Source organism: Microtus oregoni, unplaced genomic scaffold (genome assembly GCF_018167655.1).
Source record: "Microtus oregoni isolate MIOR12 unplaced genomic scaffold, Mior012 000067F_ref0000223, whole genome shotgun sequence".
In the NCBI taxonomy this organism is placed as follows: domain Eukaryota; kingdom Metazoa; phylum Chordata; class Mammalia; order Rodentia; family Cricetidae; genus Microtus; species Microtus oregoni.
This window is the reverse complement of record NW_024543974.1, coordinates 2,778,393-2,798,113: the sequence shown is the minus strand read 5'-3', so window position 1 is coordinate 2,798,113 and position 19,721 is coordinate 2,778,393. Positions and strand designations below refer to the sequence as shown.

At 41.8% G+C, this 19,721-nt stretch overlaps 1 protein-coding gene across 6 annotated transcripts in view; it reads left to right on the top strand.

Annotated features, from left to right (window-relative positions):
* Positions 1-19,706, top strand: part of LOC121440446 (myotubularin-related protein 1-like) — a 69,602-nt gene extending 49,896 nt beyond the window's left edge. For all 6 annotated transcript variants that reach the window (XM_041641202.1, XM_041641199.1, XM_041641201.1 and 3 more), the window contains 4 exons: positions 3,494-3,586; positions 11,344-11,457; positions 13,383-13,559; positions 18,978-19,706. In XM_041641202.1, the coding sequence (XP_041497136.1) occupies positions 3,494-3,586; positions 11,344-11,457; positions 13,383-13,559; positions 18,978-19,139 (546 nt within the window). In that variant the 3' untranslated portion in view covers positions 19,140-19,706. The remainder of the gene's footprint in view (positions 1-3,493; positions 3,587-11,343; positions 11,458-13,382; positions 13,560-18,977) is intronic.
* Positions 19,707-19,721: the final 15 nt, after the last annotated feature.

Below are 19,721 nucleotides of genomic sequence, written 5' to 3'. Positions count from 1 at the left end.
CTTGCACTCACAGAGATCCACTTGCCTCTGCTTCCCAAGTGCTGGGATTAAAGGTTATGCTACCACACCTTGAACACACAGAGATCTGTCTGTCTCTGCCTCCCAGGCATTGGGATTAAAGGTGTGTCCTGCCACACCCAGAAGTCACAGAGGTCAATCTACCTCTGCCCCATGAAGTCACAGAAGTCAATCTACCTCTGCCTCCCAAGTGTTGAGATTAAACGTGTGTACTACCACACCCAACTACTTACTTTCTTTCTTTCTTTCTTTCTTTCTTTCTTTCTTTCTTTTTTAACTTTAAGAACTTTGACCTTTAGTTTACATATATTTTAACAAACTGTAAACCATTTAGAGATTTTTTTGCCTTTGAATCTCTCTTTGTCATATATGTCTCTTTTTTCTGACCACATGAGCCTTTAAATTACTGAGCAATATGGGTAGGATTAAAGCCGTGGCTTTGCCGCCTAGATCCAGCCCATTCCTTAGCTTTTCAGCCTCATGGCGGAGGTAACGGCTGTAGCCATTTTTATTGCCACAACTCTATGGCATTTCAAGGTCCCTGCCAGCAAGAAAGCTGCAGCCTTCTGCTCACAGACCACACTCAGTTGGCCTGCCTGTCTGAAAGAGTCAGAGTTTGCCCTGGCAGGACAGCCCAGAAAGCCGGCATTTTAAAATGGCTTAGCTTTTTTCCTGCTACAGCTGAAAACCAAAAAGCATGCATTCAGCTTTTCATCAACACCGTTTTAAGTGTTTGTGGTAGGACCTCTTAAAAGAGCTGCAGGGTTTTGCAGCTAAAGCTGAATCGGGAAGCCTCTCTTAGATGAGAGCACTCTGCTTGCCTCTGGCAAGCAGAGCAGACCCGAGAAATTGCTGCTACCAAGAAAACATGCTTTACTCTATTCTTTCCCTAGCTTTCTCAGGCTTTCTGTAGATTCAGTTATCCACGTCTGGGTGCTATTTGTCGAAGGAGCTGCGGTCAGTGTTCTTGCTGCCCAGCTCCCAGCCGCCTGGCTAGCCTCACCACTTCTCACTGATTACAGTACATTCATTGATATATCAGGGGGCAGGTGTCTCCCTGGCATTCATAGTTTATCTAAATGAGACTTCCATAATGACTGCATCTTATGTGACTTTACTGCCTTATACTCTTCAGCCCCTTCCTAAGGTTGTTCACGCCTTCCTTTCTGTCTTCACTATACCCAATGCACATGCAAAAGCCCTTGCAATAGTGTATTACCCTTATTATTTACAGGTCTTTACCCACTTGACCACACCACAAATTAATTACTCCTCAAACCCAGGCACTCTGCCGCAGTTGTCTTTGTATCCTAGGTACCTTACCAAGAATTGTGCCTCATCCACATACTATTGAATTGCCTAGAATTCTGAAGGCCAAGCAGGATCCCTTATACCAGAGGAGGTTAGTAGATGTTAAAAAGAAAAGAATGAGAGGACTGGAGAGTTGGCTCAAAGGGTAAAGGTATTTTGCCTTAAAACAGGAGGGAAATTCTGGCATATGCTACAACATAGATAAACCTTCAAGACATTATGTTGACTGGAATAAGCCAGACACAAAATGATAAATACTGTGTTTTCCATTTACACCAAGTAGCTAGAATCGTACTCTGGCCTTACACACATAATGCACATAAAAAATTAAACCTTTAAAATAAAATAGAAACAGCCTCCCAAAACAATCACCACCACAACGAAACAAAACACCTACCCTACCAAATGAAAATAAGGTAATATATTTTAAGGGGATTTTTGGTGTGTGGGATCCTTTGAGATAGTGTCTTACGATGGCAGCCCTGTCTGGCCTGAAACTCACTATGTGTTGTGTAATATTTTGACTGCATTCTGATGCTCCCAAGACTTCCAATAAAATTTGCTTTGAATCAGAGGGTGGAGCTAGCTACTAGCTAACCAAAGTTAACAATAGAAGTTTTAGAGGACTGAGGACAGATAGAGAGACAGGAAATGGTAGGACGGGTCTTAGAGAGGGCCTGGCCCTTCACTGGTCACTTTGCCACTGCTTCTTTACTCATTCAGGTTCTTATCCTGATATCTGAATCCCAAGTTTTTATTGATAAAGAATAATAATCAAGTATGTAGACCAGGCTGGCTTCAAACTCAGAGATTCACCTGCCTCTTCCTCCTGAGTGCTCTGATTAAAGGAGTATGCCACCATGTATGGCATCTCTGAGATTTTATGAAAATAATTTTGCAATTTATTCTTTCAAATGTTTATACATGTACACCATGTGTTTTTACATGTACACCATGTGTTTTCATTTTGTCCATTCTTCCCTATCTCCCTCCAACTCCTCTTTGGACCTACCACCCTGGTTGTTAGATGCTGACATTACTTGGTCATTTCCTTGTTTTAATGTCTTTCCAGGTGGTGGTTTCATTATTTTTCAAGTTCTCTATGTGGTGATTGAATAACCTGCTTCATAATCATTCCTTTCTTATCCTTTTGCTTATTTGAAGCTTCTTTTAGAATGCTCACTCTGTGAATATCTTATTATTCATTGAACTTTCGGTGCTTCTGGCAAATCTCTTTGTGTGATCAGGAATCTTAGCTTTAAGTATGAATGCATTGATAGAAAATATCAAAGGTGTGAAGTGTGATCCTGAACTTGCTTGAGGAAGGACTCTGCCCCAATACCATTTCAAGAATGAGATCTTGGGTTCTTCAAATAATATAAAAATGGATAGCACTTATATACTCATTCTCAGACTTTACTGATATTTCTTATTATTTTTGTATATGTTTATGAAGTGTTCATGTATATGGATATGTAGAGGCCAGAGGTTAACATCTAGATTTCTTTGTCTCTCACTTTCTACCTTTGAGACAGTTTTCTCACGGAACCTGGACCTCACCATTAGCCTAGATTGGCCATCAAGACTCCAGGGTCTTCTCTCTGTGCCACCATACCCAGCTTTTACATGGCCTAAGCTCAGCTCCTCTGCTTGGACAGCAAGCACTTTCTACATTGAGCCATCTCCTTTGCCCTGTTCGTGACATTTCTGAACTATGTCCTACTTTGTTCACTCCTCATTAGGCCTCATACATTGCTATAGTAGTGGCCCTTGATCCCATCATTTGAACTAAAAGGTTTGCTAGCCAGTTCTCTATCTATCTTAGTATCAACTATATTAAAGTGAAATTATAAAACCATCACCATATAAACATGGAGTAAACTGAAATAGTGTTTCCTAAAAGAAATGAAAATCCATTTAGTTTAATGAACTCTTATTTTTAATTATGTAGTCATTTATTTTTTAAATCATACAAAGTAGCACTTTTTGTTGTGGCATTTTCATGCTATGTATCATTATGCTCTAATGTCTAGTTCCTCCTTCTTACAATTTTGAGTGTCCATAATGAGCAGGAGTTATCATAGGCATAATGAGACATGACTAGACAAATTAATTGACTTTTGAGAGGACTATAACACAATCGCAATCTTTTGCTTCTTTCCAGAGAGTGGGCCATGGTGATGACAACCATGCAGATGCTGACCGATCACCTATATTTCTTCAGTTTATTGATTGTGTTTGGCAGATGACAAGACAGGTAAGAGATTTTGAGTACATTTCCAACCTGTTATAGTCTTTGGTTCAAATATACTTCATAGTTGAAAATTAAATTTCCATTTCATTAAATTTCAAAATGAGGGTGTGTGCATATTAAAAATGGCCCCTTTTAGCCAGATGGTGGTGGCACACGCCTTTAATCCCAGCACTCAGTAAGCAGATAAAGGCATATCTTCCTGAGTTCCAGGCCAGGCTGGTCTACAGAGCAAGTTCCAATACAGGCTCCAAAGCTACAAAGAAACCCTGTCTCAAAAAAACAATGACTCCTTCTATTACTCAATGCAGTTTTGCTCTTATTCACTTACAAATGTGAGTAGAAAAGTAGAATTTTCTTCCGCTAGCAGTTTTGGCTAATCCTCCTACCCACTAACTGCATGGCACTTACTCCAAGATTTCATCCCACCTTAGAACTGCTAGTTAAAGAGTCAGTCCAGGGTATCTGAGAATCCTCACACTCTGCTCCAGGCCATAGCCCTCCACATACCACAGTCAATGAGAGTAATAAGTGTCTAAGCGCCAATAACAGACAGGAAGCTCGGGAACTTTTTGTCCTAAGTTGTTATTTTAGTTTCTTAACTCCATCGAACAGGGTTCTGGTAAGTAAGGAAACACATGGGGATCCTCCTTCCCTAAATTAGTCAGGTCCTACAGCTTCACTTTAATTAAGACCCACTCAGATATTCCCTGATCTCTAACATCCAAGTCTGAGTTTGGAGTATTAGCCTTGGGATAGGAGACTGTGCCAGAGACATGAATTTGGACCCAGAAAGAAGGAGAGAAAAAGCAGAGCAGTTTTTCCCAGTGTGTACTACTCAGTCTGGCTTGAGTGGATGTAAGTTGGAGACAGAACCAGGGCCTGGATGCTGTCCTTCCTGTGCATCTGTGAGAAAACCCTAGCCATCTTCAGGTTCCAATGCCTTGAGGTGCATGTTTGATGCTCCTGAAAGCCTTTTCAGAGGACATTTATCTCCTTCTCACCATGGAAAGCTATGAATTACCATCCTTGTTTGCTCACTGTGGCCTGCTATTACTGGTAGAAGTGTGTTGGGATGAGAAAATGTTAGGAACAAGTACATCGCCTCTGCTGTCCTCCCCATCCCAATGTGGACTGTTTCCCAGCAGCATCCCCTGGGATCTTAGTGGCCATACCAGCTCTAGACTCTCTACATACCTGCTGATGCTCAAAAGCTAGAGCCAACACTCTGGGCTCCCAAGCCCCTCAGGCTCTTCTGATGTTTGAGGGCACAGTGCTATACCAGACCAACTGGAACTTGAACCAGCACATGAATCCCCTGGGGTTCTTATTAAAATGCCAGAGTGTGCATTCGTGTATGTATGCTAAAGTTTGCAGAGCTGCCTTTTTGATGATATGAGTTCACAGACTGTGGCAAGAGTCTAAGATACAGACCTCCCTCTCAAAATGAGAAACAAGGGGAGAGGATTTGGAATAGATTTTACAGGCCATCACTTGGAGCAGGCTCTCTTACCTTTAGACTTAGCATCCGCAAACTGACAGGGTTCTTGTGTTAACTGAGTTTCATGTCAATAGTAGGTCTGAGGGGATCATGCCCAAGTGAAAGGTAACAGAAAAGAGGCTGAGAAGGACTAGAGTCTGGCTGGAAGTCCTTCTGTTTGTGGTACTAGTGACAAAACTTGATGGTTCTTACATTCAAGAAAAGAAAGCATGAAACACGTTTTAGAAAAAAAATACCTTAAAAGTTAAATGCAAAAAAATGTGATAATGTTGATCTGAACTAGCTCATTTTCCCCAAATACTTCTGAGCATGCACATTGGTATGCACATTTGTTTCTGTCCTTCCAAACTGATCTATTCCTCATACTGATTAGTGCTTATTTTTACTTCTAAGCTGTTCTTTTGTGCTGCTTTATTGGTTTTTAAGAAAGTATATAGGGGGTTTAGATGCAATAGGGGCCTCCCAAAACTCTCTGATTCTGGTTATTAAATGTGTGTATAATTTTTCTTAAAGTAACATTAGTACCTGAGGAGAAGAGATAAGTGGTAAGTCTTTAGCTATAAGTCAATAAATAATTTTTACATAAACAAGCTAGTAAAATATGTAGCCATGTAATAAGATTTGCTTATTTTTCATTTGCCTACTGCAAATTGAGTTCAATCAGTATAAAGTCAGAAAAAAAATTGCAAAATACAAGGAGCTGTTTTGTATGTAGACTATTACAAAAGGAACTAGAGAAATGCTTGGGGGATTCTATAGCATCTCAGAAACTTTCTATAGCATCTGTAGTTTAAAGGAACATTTGCCCTTTGGGATAACCCTTGATTATTTTGTTCCTCAAAAAGTATAGAATTTCAGTGTACATTATGATGGATTTTTTGAGACTACATTGTAGATAAATTTTTAATATAGTCTCTGGATGATGACAAGAAAACAAACTACAGCTTGTAGAAATTTTAATCTTCTGTTTGCAATTCCCTGGCACTACCACTGTCCCTACTGTACTATATTCTGAATTATTTACTGCAACACTGCTCTTTGAGCAATTGCCATCTTGACCCAGCCACCCAGTAGGTGTATATGGGTTTCTGCTTTTCATGAGTGCTGTCAGGCTTGAATTTACCCTTGTCTACATTGTCTTCCCTCACCTGGCACATAGTTTGATGTAGGAAGGTCATTGGCTAATAAAGGCACTGCCCTGGCCCGTTTAATTGGTTAGAGGATAGGTGGGAGGAGAAAACAGGACAGAACGCTGGGAGGAAGAGGAAGTGAGGTCAGAGACTCCACAGCTCTCTCGGGAGCAGACACCTCAGAGAGAGACGCCATGCCCCGCTCCCGGGATGAAGCTCCGACCCAGGATGGACTAGGCTAGAATCTCCTTGGTAAGCGCACCTTGGGGTGCTACACACAGATGATTATAAATGGGCTAAATTAATATGTGAGAATTAGCCTAGAAGAGAATGGGCCAGGCAGTGTATAAAAGAATACAGTGTCTGTGTAATTATTTCGGGGCATAAGCTAGCCGGGCAGGCGGCTGGGGTTCTGGGAATGCAGCCCCGCCGCCCTTATTACTTCAGATGGCGCCCAATGATGTAGGAAGGTCATTGGCTAATAAAGGCACTGCCCTGGCCCGTTTAATTGGTTAGAGGATAGGTGGGAGGAGAAAACAGGACAGAACGCTGGGAGGAAGAGGAAGTGAGGTCAGAGACTACACAGCTCTGCTCTCTCGGGAGCAGACGCCTCAGAGAGAGACGCCATGCCCCGCTCCTGGGATGAAGCTCCGACCCAGGATGGACTAGTCTAGAATCTTCCCGGTAAGACCGGTTCTCACAGATTATTAGAGATGGGTTGATCGGGATGTGAGAATTAGCCTGTAAGTGCTAGAACTAAAGGGCCAAGTAGTGCTTAAAAGAATACAGTGTCTGTGTAATTATTTTGGGGCATAAGCTAGCCATGTGGGCGGCCGGGTGTGGGGGACGCAGCCCTGCCGCCTCTTATTACTACATTTGGCGCCCAGACGTGTGAACAACTAAACCCACTTAAAAAACCTGAGAAGGCTTAAAAATAAGGGAAAGAGAGTTTAACACAGATTTTTGCTGTTTGTTGGTGGCGTGCTGTAGAGAGATTTCCTGATTCGGCAACAGTAGCAGAAAAAAAACGCTGTGTCATTTTAAAGCGCGACTTCCTGGGGCTGTGCCGCCATTGTGATCTCTGTCTGGCTCCTGCGGGAGACAGAGCTTTTGAATAGAGCATTTGGAGTAAAGTGCTAAGATTTGTTTGATGGCAACTTGACTCGCTGTGTTCTCGGGTCTGCTCTGCTTGCTAGAGGCAAGCGGGCGCGTCATCTAAGAGAGGCTTCCTGACTCAGCTTTAGCTGCAAAAGCCTGCAGCTCATTAAGAGGTCCTGCCACAAAACACTTAAACGGTTAAAGCTGAACGCATGCTTTTCGGTTTTCAGCCATAGCAGGAAAAAAGCTGCGCCATTTAAAAATGCCGGCTTTCTGGGCTGTCCTGCCAGGACAAACTCTGACTCTTTTACGCAGGCGGTTTGTGCAGTTTGCAAGCACAGGCTGTTGAAGCTCGCTTGCTGGCTACAGCCAGTACCTCAGCCATGAGGCTGGAAAGCTAAGGAATGGACTGGATCCAGCTGGCAAAGCCACGCCTTTAATCCTACTGATATTGCTTGGTAAATTAAAGATTCATGTGGTCAGAAAAAAGAGAGATATAGAGTAAAGAGAGATTCAAAGACAAAGAAAAATTTTAAATGGTTTACAGTGTGTTAAAAATGTATGCAGACTAAAAGTTGAAGTTCTTAAAGTAACAAAAAAAAAAAAGGAAGAGAGTTGTTGTGTGTGGTAGCACACGCCTTTAATCCCAGTGCCTAGAAGGCAGAGGCAAACAGATCTCTGTGAGTTCAAGGTGTAGTAGCATACACCTTTAATCCCGAATGCCTGGGAGGCAGAGACAGGCGGATCTCTGAGAGTTCAAAGACAGCCTGGTCTACAGAGTTACTTCAGGTCAAAGATACAGAGAACCTGTCTCAAAAAACAAAAAGTAAAAATAAACGAAATAGAGGTTAAAACAAAGATGGAAAATACACAGAGAATCTTGATACTGTATGCTATTATGCTCTCTTTGAATTGTTTGAATGCTGAGGAAGGAGCAACAGCTGCTACAAGATATTTGTTTATAAATGCTGCTGAACTAATCCAACATAGATATTTTGAATTTGCATCTAAGGATATGATACTTTGGAAAGGAGTTTCTTATTTTGTTTTCACAGAGGATGAGACACTGTTCATTTCTTCTATTCCGATTTGGTATGATGGACCACGCCCTCCTGAAGGGTTGGTGTGAACGCCTTCAAAAAATTGCTTCGCTCAACTGCCAACTGAGATGAAACTAGCACACAGGTTATACCATGAAAGACCTAATTAACGACGCCCCCATTCAGCAGGAAGCAGTTTGGAGAGAAATAACTGCGCCCATGTTCCCAAATATGGTTTATAAACGTTCTTTTACATTTTAAGGGGGATATGATATAGATATGAATAATTTACATTAGTATAGATTTTGCTTTATTGATAGAGATTTAAGGTCAATTTTGTTATATGTATAAGTGTTTCTGATTTTGATTAAGGTATTGTGATTGTGTAGTTCATTTAAAAATGTACTGTATAATTAAGAAATATAGGTTGTTAATGGATAATCATTGATAATAGTAAAGCTTGTAGTCATGTTAGATTTTCTAGATATATAGAGATATATTTTAGATAGACATTCTTCATGTCTTTCAAAGATTACAGAATAGGACATTTAATGTTTTAATAACTGAGGACTTTTCATGACAATGAGACACTCTGCTCCTGGCAGCACCAATCTACTTCAAGAGGAAGATGGGCATCGAAGAGGCTCGTTATGGAGTTTGATAGCCATTTGGGCAAGAAACTGCTCTTGCCTGGACTATTGCATAAACTGGACACAGAGAACCCGCAGAGAGAGGACTACTGAACTTGCCTAAGGTGAGATGATCTTTCGGGGTTCCTGATTCATTTTGAAAGAGTCTGTGAGACATTCTGCAGGACACAACAGATAGTGACTGAACTGACTTTGAATTTTCCTGCTTTATGGAAATGTCTGCTGGATACCATGGGCCTGAAGGCTGAAGATGGATGTCCCAACGGTACAAAAGAACTTTGGGTGACTGTCCAGGCAGCGAGATGTCTTTGTCATTTCTAGAGTTTGAAGTTTCTTAGTTCTTGTTTACTTAGGTAATATTATATCTTTCTGGAGTCTTTGATGGAGTTAAGAATAGTTAGTTATAGTTATAGTTTTCCTTAGTTATGATAAAGATTATTGTAACTTTTACTTGATAACTGTTTTGTTATATGTAATTTTGCTATGTTAAAGTTAAAGCCTTTTTTTTTTTTTTTGTTTAAACCGAAAAAGGGGAAATGATGTAGGAAGGTCATTGGCTAATAAAGGCACTGCCCTGGCCCGTTTAATTGGTTAGAGGATAGGTGGGAGGAGAAAACAGGACAGAACGCTGGGAGGAAGAGGAAGTGAGGTCAGAGACTACACAGCTCTGCTCTCTCGGGAGCAGACGCCTCAGAGAGAGACGCCATGCCCCGCTCCTGGGATGAAGCTCCGACCCAGGATGGACTAGTCTAGAATCTTCCCGGTAAGACCGGTTCTCACAGATTATTAGAGATGGGTTGATCGGGATGTGAGAATTAGCCTGTAAGTGCTAGAACTAAAGGGCCAAGTAGTGCTTAAAAGAATACAGTGTCTGTGTAATTATTTTGGGGCATAAGCTAGCCATGTGGGCGGCCGGGTGTGGGGGACGCAGCCCTGCCGCCTCTTATTACTACAATAGTTGGTCATACTAAAGCTTGTAGATACTGCCACTAGAACATACCACCCAAGCTTCCAAATCCAGAATATAGACTTCTAGAATAGGTATAAATATTCAGTGTTCCAGTTGTCTCAGGCTACATACTACTAACCTAACAACAGTTAGGAAACCTGTGTGTCAGTGATCCTGGTTGTCACTCAAGAGATGTCAAGATTAGACATATTAGACATACTAGTATGCATCACTCTGAGTGCATAATAGAAATTGTTTTTGAAATGCTAGGGATTGAGTCTGGAGTCTTGCACATTTTAGACAAGTGTTTCATTACTGAAATACCTGCACTCTGCCCAAGAATAGGTCTTTAGTATAAATTGACTTGATGATAATATGACTTCTGTTTATTTGCTTTTGTTCCAGCTTCCTTTGTTTCATTCAACAGAGTATGTTTCAGTGCTTTAAATTAGAACTCTGGCACATGGTAGGCACTCAGTACAAGCCTGCTGCTGAGATCATTATTATTTCCAGATGTCTCATGGCTGTTAAATGGCTGGCACCTGTTGGCAGTGCTAACAATCCCACTGAAATTCTTAATAACCACATTATGCATTGCTTAAAACAATTGAGGTGAAACCATGTGGTTTTTCTTCTTTAATCTGGTAATATGATTAATTGTAGTAATTGATGTTTTTTGTAACAGTGATTTTTTTTTCTGTTAAACCAGCCTTGCATTCCTAGGATAAACCAGATGTTATCATGTAATACTGGCCTTTTTATATACTACTAGATTCAGTTTGTTTACACATTGGTGATGATTTAGAAGTATGAGTTCTTGGGGTTGTATTTGTGGGAGCATTCTTAAGTATGAGTAGTCTCTAATACATATAGACCTAGTTACATATTCAATTCCTCTTGAATAACTTTTGATAAGCATTGAATCTGGAGAGCTCCTCCCCACTCTGTGACTTGCAGTGTGCCTCCAAATGGGAAGCAGATCCAATAATAGTGCTTTCCTCACTGACTTGTCTTTTCTCAAGGGCCACAGTTCCATGTTGCCTACTGCCAGTATCTAAAGACATTTGTTTCATGTTGTGTTTAATCGAGCTTTCTAGGTCTTTCTGACAGAAGGATAACTCTGAGCTTTGTTCTACCCTGTAAGAAACTGGAAGCTACCTGGTTTTTTGGGTATTGAAAAACATAACAAATTGTGTTGGTTATTGTTGTTCCTTAACCAGCTATATCGGCTTGACCTTAAAATTCCCAATTAGTTAAATTTTACATGTACTGTTGATTTTTAATCTGACAATATTGCATATTGTAGTCCATTTCTTTCTGTCACAAATAAGTAATATGACTTGTTTTAGAAATTAGACTTTAAGACTAAACTTTATTTTTTTCTCTTTATTTAAGTTTCCTTCAGCATTTGAATTTAATGAATTATTCTTGATTACAATTTTGGATCACCTCTATAGCTGTCTTTTTGGAACCTTTTTGTGCAACTGTGAACAACAGCGCATCAAAGAGGTAAGTGTATTTGCTTCCCCTATTGTTCAGGCACCTTTCCTAGTAAGGTCTACCAGAAGGGGGCCTGAATGGAATAAGGATTTTGCTCCTGGTCCTACTGCTGCTTGTAAATGGTACAGAGTTGTAGAAGAGATAACCCTAAAAACTTCTAGAAACAGAAACCCAACAAGCCTACAGCTCTCTAAAGTGTAGGACAAAATCCATACTTCCACAGTTCAGTTTGATGGAACCCTGTTAACTTTTTTTTTAAAAGATTTTAATTTGTTTTTAATACACACACACACACACACACTAGGGAGCCAAAAGAGAGCTGGAGTTCTTGGCAGCATGAACCACCATGTGGGTGCATGAAACCAAACCCAGGTCCTCTCTAAGAGTGGCGAGTGTCTTTAAGAGCCAAGCTGTCTCTCTAGCCCTTCTGCTAACTTCTTAATTTTAAAAAAGGGGGCATTAAATAGTAAATATAATGGCGTGTAAAACGAATGTCAATAAACATGCATAAAGCAAAACAAAGGAAACCCATAACAGCAGGATGAAATCTATGAACTGTGTCTTTACCAATTCTTGTAAAATAGAGTACAAGATTTATTCTTCATGTTAAAAAAAAAGCTCAACGTAGATTACATAATACAAAATTTACTCATCAGAAGTATACAGTTCAGTACAAGCTGATATTTAATGTCATAAATATTTTAGCAACCCTCTTGGAAAATTCCATATCTATTAGCAGTTATCCTCATATCCCCAACATCTAGAAACCTGCCTGTCTTTTAAAGGTCTGATTTCCAAAATATATAAAGAACTCAAGAAACTAGACTTTAAAATGCTAATTAATCCAATTAAAAAAATGGGGCAGTGATCTGAACAGAGAATTCTCAACAGAAGAAGTTCAAATGGCCAAAAGACACTTAAGGTCATGCTCAACCTCCTTAGCGACCAGGGAAATGCAAATCAAAACAATTTTGAGATACCATCTTACACCTGTCAGAATGGCTAGAATCAAAAACATCAATGATAGCCTTTTCTGGAGAGGATGTGGAGTAACGGGAACACTCATCCATTGCTGGTTGGAATGCAAACTTGTACAACCACTTTGGAAATTAGTGTGGCGGTTTCTCAGGAAATTTTCTATAAATGGACTCATACAGTAGGCACATATTTGTGAGTGACGTACTTAACCTAGTGGAACAATTTCAAGGTTCATCCATATGACAGCATATTCCTTTTTATGTTAAGCAATATTTCTTTATGTGAACAGAGCACATTTTGGGTGTCCATTTATCAGTTAATAGATATTTCATTTTTTTCTTTTGTGGCTCTTTTAAATAATGTTGCTATAAGTGTTCATGTCCAAGTCCCATTGTTTAATGGTTATCTGTGCCACTATAACCACATATTTGGGTATTAGGGTGTTTTATTCAGATGAACAAATCTAATTGTTACACTATTTCTAAAGTGTATACTGTAAAATTGAGAGGAAGATATAATGTGATGGAAATAGAAACTTTTCTAGCCTGCCACAGTGGTGTTTTTGTGCAGATAGCCATGCCATTGCAGGGGATCCTAAATGCAAATTTAACTCACATTTATGATTATGAAGAGTCACAGAAACAAACATCAATCCAGACTTCAGTATGCATTTGTTATTAATGAGCCTGCTTATCCTGTAGATGCTAGAAAGTTCTTATTCTACCTCATTACAGATACAATTGCCAGAGATTGCCTAGCTTGAACACTATGTTTTCCTGGAACAGCACACATGTGGCATGAGGCTATGCATAGCCAGAGGGGTGGGCCTTAGTTAATGTGCATAGATTTTTCTGTGTTTGAATTCACTTCATTATCCAAATTCTTCCCTTTCTGAAATACTAATCCTTGAGGCTGTGGAGAATTTATTTCAATGTAGTGCTTTTTTTCTTTTTCAGGATATATATACAAAGACTATATCTTTATGGTCTTATATTAATAGCCAGCTAGATGAATTTTCAAATCCCTTCTTTGTGAATTATGAGAACCATGTGTTATATCCTGTTGCTAGTATGAGTCACTTGGAATTGTGGGTAAATTATTATGTACGATGGAATCCACGGATGAGACCACAGGTAATTTTGTATTCTTCTTTTTAAAAGAATAAGTCTTTCTTTTCAAATGAAGTTGGTATTATAAAAATGTGTGTATAGTAGATACTGACATATTGAAGGGCTATTGTTCTTAGAAGTCAAGGCTCCATCTTTTGTGTTCCCATTTCAGAAGGTTCCACCCACATACCAACCCTGAACCACTTGCTGAGTTAGAGTTCCAACTCTTACATGTATGTCTTCTGACAAAAGTATGAAAAGATGAATGTATCATCTCTTGCTGTGTTTGCTTCTGAATCTTATAAATTTCTGGGAGGTATTGTGGGTGGCACCTCCCCCTGCAAGTGTACTTATGGAGGCAGTGGAGGAAAATGCACCGAGGTTCACTTCTGATGTAATAGAAGAGGATTGTGATGAGTTGTTGAGCAGCTACAGTAAAGTTTCCCTACCCTGCTACATAATTTCACAGTAAAGAAACAGGTTTTGACATTTTAAAAAAGGTACAGTGCACAACAGAGGCCAGTCAAGCAAGCCTCCCTTCCACTTGTTCTGTTCAGTGGCTGAGCTCTTGATGCTCTTGATGCTCCCTGATCAGATATACCAGAGCTTTGACCCAGCCTTGCTCTCCACCCTTAGTATTCTCCACATTGAAGTGCGGTTAATAAAAGCTCAGAGATAGATATTGGGGTTCAACCTGAAGATCTGAAAAGCAAAGCAGCCAGCCACTGGCTCTTACCTCTACTTCAGTCCGAAATGGCGATCCTGCCTCCAGGAATCTCACAATGAGACTGTGACTGAGAGCTGCCCCCTCCCATCTTATATTGCTCTCTAGGGCTGGGATTAAGGGTGTGCACCACTACTGCCTGGTTTCTATGGCAAACTAGTGTGTCTATGGGATTAAAGGTGTGTGTCACCACTTGCCTGGACTATAAGGCTGACCAGTGGGGCTATTTTACTCTCTGATCCTCAGGCAAGATTTATTTACTAAAGTACGAGTGAAATGCCGCTGTACCACATAGGTAGCCAGGCCTGGCAGGGTCTAGGTCTAGAAAGATGTCATACAGAGGCAGCCTTCTGCTGCGATTTTTGTTGTTTCTTGAGTTTAATGCTCTGGTGGTTTAAAGGACAACTAACAGGAATATGTTGTTAGGTTTTGCTTTAACATCACTAATTTCATCATCCAAGGACCAGAAACTCATCCTGCTCCTCATCTGTCCCTCACCTGAAGTCTGTACAGTCTCTATTTCTTCCTTAAGCCCCGCTAGCTAGGGGAAAGTTGAAACTACTCCTTTCTGTTTTCTTTGCCCAGAATGGAACTCCAGGTGCTCCCATCACTTTGCTTACCCTCCCTCACCTAGACAGCGCGCTCACTTTTGCACTGCTGACACGTACATATCTCCTCCCCTGATCTTCTTTTGTGTGACATTGCAGCCCAGGCTGAGGTCACTTGCCTCATTTTCTGATGCTTTCCTGTTAAATTCCAAATGTTCCACATGGCGAGAGCTTTCTTCCTCTACATTCTGAGTTAGCCCTGCCGCCCTTGGACCTCGGGAATATTCTCTGAAACTATGTGATCAGACTGAGCCCAGCACTTGCCCTCCTTGCAAGGCCAGGCCCTAGGTCCAGGCCCTATGCTCCCCATGGCCTATACCTCTACTGCCCCTTCTCTTTTAGTGCTAGTGACTCAGCAGAGCCCCACAGAGATGGAAGTGCAAGGGGCATGTCTGTCCTTCACTGCAATCCAGAAATACTTGCCTTTCTGACCTTATCAGTATTTTTGTACTGGGTTATTTCAGGGTCCGATGAGCACTTCTTTTTCAGTAAGTAGAATCAGATTTATCAAAAATATATTACTATTTTATTAGTGTGTGTTGTACAATGGCACATGCAGGGGTTTCATTATGACATTTCCATATATAACACATAATATTATTTGATTATAATAAGCTGCCATTGCCCATTTACCTATTCACCCTTTCCCCCTTCCATATCCCTCATAATTCTCCCTTACTTACCATGTTTCCCTTGCCCAGATTTCTCATGTGGCTTAGGAAACAAAGCATGTATTCCACTTGGAGCAGCTTCCTACTGTTGTATATTTTTGTCATGCTTAGGCACCTGACTGAGTAACAGAAAAGTTGGGCTATTATACCATGTTGCAAACTGGCCACTTTATATTACTTAGAAAAGGCTACTAAAGAGTTGTCTTGATGACTCATGACAAGGCATATAGAGTGGGTGGAATGTCTTTAGCATTAGGGGAATACCAAGTCAGTGCACGCTGGGAACTGAGTGGCTTCTCAGGGACTGCAGGAGTTGCCATCTGCCCATACCCATACTCTGTACAGGTTGAAAACTTGAAGGGTGGTGAAGCTAGGTAGAAAGCATCCTCATAGCTAAGTAGATTCCTTCTGCTAGTGCTTAGCAACACGTCTTCATTGCACACTCCTGCAGTGGAGGGCTGCCAGGGACCAAGTCATTCGTAAAACTTATAGCCTGCAAGAGTCTGTCTCTAAATGCAAACTGCAGTTTCCTATAAAGGTAAGCAAATCAGGGTTCAGCATGTTGAGGGCAATGAGGAGCCATAGCATTGCTGCTATCTTGCACCTCTGTGTTTCACTGAGCATATAACTTCACTTAATACTCATGAAAGTCCCACACAAAGAGTGAAAGAAAATGACAGAAAGAAACCAGAACTCATCCAGCACCTTGCTGCCTGGTACATGTTGGCATGCACATGCCCCTGTCCAGGGTCAAACTCCATCTTTATCAGTGATTTGCTGCCAGATCTAGAACAAGGTCCTGAGCCTTCATAGGGGCATGTAAGCATGATCTGTACCAAGTAGTTCATAGTACCATGCTGTCATACTGGCCAAGTGGCAGGCGTGGGAAAGCAGCACTCTGTTTTCCCTACACAGTGCTGTGCAAAAGGGAGAACTGAGAAGGCTAGCTATGAGTCATAGTTTCCCCTAAATGTAGCAAACGCATACCAAATACCTCCTAAGTATGCTGAGCATACAGTGTTTTGGGAGGCCATGCAGAACTTTGGTGACAGCAATTCTAGAGGGGTAGGTGACATTTGTGTGGCAAGGTCAGGTTGTGTTCAGAAAATATTGCTTCTCCACTGCCAGCATTCAGATAGAGGAAAGGGTGATGCACTGAAGACTGGGGCTTGGAAATATACAGGTAGATGGTGTGGATAGAAAATGGTGGCACACTGAGCCAGCTTAAGTAGAGAAAAGTGTGCAGAAGAAAGTAAGGACACAAGACATCAGGTTTCTGAGACAAAGAAGTAGTAAAATTGGCCACTAAGGGCCTCCGTATCAGCATCCAGCAAAGGATGAGTATGGTGTATGGCAGTGGGTATCCTCTTAGCGCCCTCTTGGCTTGAATCTTATACATGCCCAAGAGATAGACATGACTGGCCTTTTCCTGGGCATTTTCTCTAATATAACCACATTGTAGCTAAGCCTCAGGGTTTTCTATTCCTGCAGGCATGCCTCTGCATACCTAAAAATGAAATTGAAATGTGAGAAAACATACCAAAAGCTACATGAAAATATAAAGCGATAGCAGTTCACTGAGCAACCATGGGTCTCAGACCCTGCATGTTTTGCTCCCAAGATCCCATGTGGGTTACTGATAAAGACTTGATTGCAAAGTATTATTACCACCTGTGACTGGGCTAAATAATCTCATGCCTGTGGTAAATAAGACAGACATTTTGAGAGGAATGGAGCATTCCCCCAGAGCACAATGGCCTCTAGAGCCAGCCTTTGCTATGTAATAATGGTGTTTCTGACTTTCTCTTTCTGGAGCCTGCCAAAATGGAGTTTTGGTTTGGTTTTTTTTTTTTTTAACATTTCTGTTGTTTGAGACACCTGGCTGTCTTTGCTCGTTCTCCTCCTGTCAGTCTTGCTGGGTCTCTCCCATCCCACTAAGAAGGATGATTGCCAATAACACCCAGAATGATAGTTTCAAGTATTTGAGGGTGTAGAAGCAGGACCTGGTGAGAGGTGGGCCAGAGAAGTAGGCTGGCCTTAGAGGCCAAGCTCAGGGTCTTACTCTTAGTCCTGAGGAAGTAGACACTGAGGAGTGGTATGTGGTGAGCCATATTGTCTCCCTGAGGCTTAGGACCAAATCCAGTAGCTGCTGTGTGTACAATGAACTGGAAAGGAAACAGGGCTCTCCAGACCCTGCCCATGCCTCCTTTGTCCGCAGCTGGTGACCTTTGCTGCTCAACATCACCCCCAGTCTAAGAAATCTATATGGTCACTTTTGTCTATAAGGGAAAAGCTGGGTCTCCAATCTGGGCTCCTAGTAGGTACTGAGGGTGTCTGTTAGCTTAGAAAGCTGGGTGTGATGAGCATAAACATGAGGACCTTCTCATCGCTTTGTTCTGCCCCCCCACCATCATCGGGGGGTCTAAATGATAATCAGGGTGAAGCAATGAAAATGCACTAGTTGGGAAACAAAGGACTGGGATCCTGGCGCACCTGCGTGCTGGCAATGCCCTCCAGGGGCTTTCTACCAGCTCCTGTTTCAGGTGATGAAACACGGAGGTCTGTGCTGAAGAGAGTGCTGACTTCCTGGAAGTGTTTATAAAATACACGAGTACAGGGCTAAAGGAGCTGGGGGCTGACGAACACTGCTTAGTCTGGCAGCTGCGAAGAAGCTGCTTGCACTTCCGACTCTTCCAAAGGCTGCCTTGTTGACTTGTGGCTACACCTGAACCTGTTTGCTCCTTCCTGAGAGTAAAGAGAATGGAGATTGAGGATGGCCTGCCTACCCCAGTGCCTTTTCATGCCTAGCTTGGTCCCAGGGGCTGCAGGACAGCCTGGGTAACCATCAAAAGCTCCTAACTTGTGGAGACAGAATCACTGTGCTGGTTAGTTTTATGTCAGTGTGACACAGGCTAATGTTATCTGGGAAGAAGGACACTGAACTGAGAAAATGACTCCATAAAACTGGCCTGTGGTATATTTTCTTGATTGGTGATTGATGTGGGAGGGCAATGCCACCCCTAGCCTGATGACCCTGGGTTCTATAAGAAAGCAGGATGGGCAAGCCATGAGAAACAAGCCAGCAAGCAGCGCCCCTCCATGGCCTCTTCTTCAGCTCCTACCTCCAGGTTCCTGCTTTGAGCTCCTGCCCTGGCTTCCCTTGGTGAGTGTGGCCTGAGAGCTGTAAGCTGAAACAAACCCTTTCCTCCTCAAGTTGTTTTGGGTTCTGGTGTAATATCACAGAAATAGAAACCCTGACCTTAGAAGACAGTCACTTACACTTGGTGAAACATTGGTCAGTGGTCAGGAGTCTAGGCACATAGATGTCTGGGTGGTAAAGAACCATTAGGCTATGAGCCTAGATACTGAAATGCTGTGTTTGGAACAAACCATGCTCCAGCAGCATTATGCTAACAGCCTTATCTCTGTTCACTGCCAGATGCCAATTCACCAGAATCTCAAGGAGCTGCTGGCTGTCAAGGCTGAGCTGCAGAAGCGTGTGGAAGATCTGCAGTGGGAGGTGGCCACACGAGCCATCTCAGCTTCTGAGAGAGGCTCCTCGCCTACCCACTCGGTCACTCCTGTCCACACCTCAGTCTGATGAACAAGGCCAGTGTCCTGGGCCAACCATCCTTCTGCTCTACTGTCTTCCAGCAGCTCAGGGACCTGGCCAATGATTTTATGGTTCTAGTTGTCATCTTAGGATTAGGTCCAGAGACCATTTGTGTGGCTAGGTGACAGCTCCTATTAATGAGTTCTTTTATGTGAACAGCCTGTGACTTTCTTGAGGGCAGTCTCACAGGGGCATAAGATGTGACACCCACCCTGTGAGCTACCTTGTCTTGTACAGGTAGCTTGGGAAAAACTAGATTGAATACAGTGTGGTATTTCAGCTTAAGAGAATCTCCTACTACTTCTTTCCAAGTTAAGTCCTTTGTTAGGAACAACCTGTTCACGTATAGAACACATCACAAGCCATGTGGCTTCTCTCAGCCTTTCAGCACAATTTGAAAACTGGTTCTAAATGAAATGCTAGTGTGGCAAATGGACCACTGCCACTTGTTCTACAGTTATCTTCATGCAAGAAGTCCTCCTGTACAATTGGTACAATATGTACTGTTGTGTACATACAGGTATTTTTTAAAGAGAAACATGCCTTTATTTTCCTATGTCCTTTTTTATG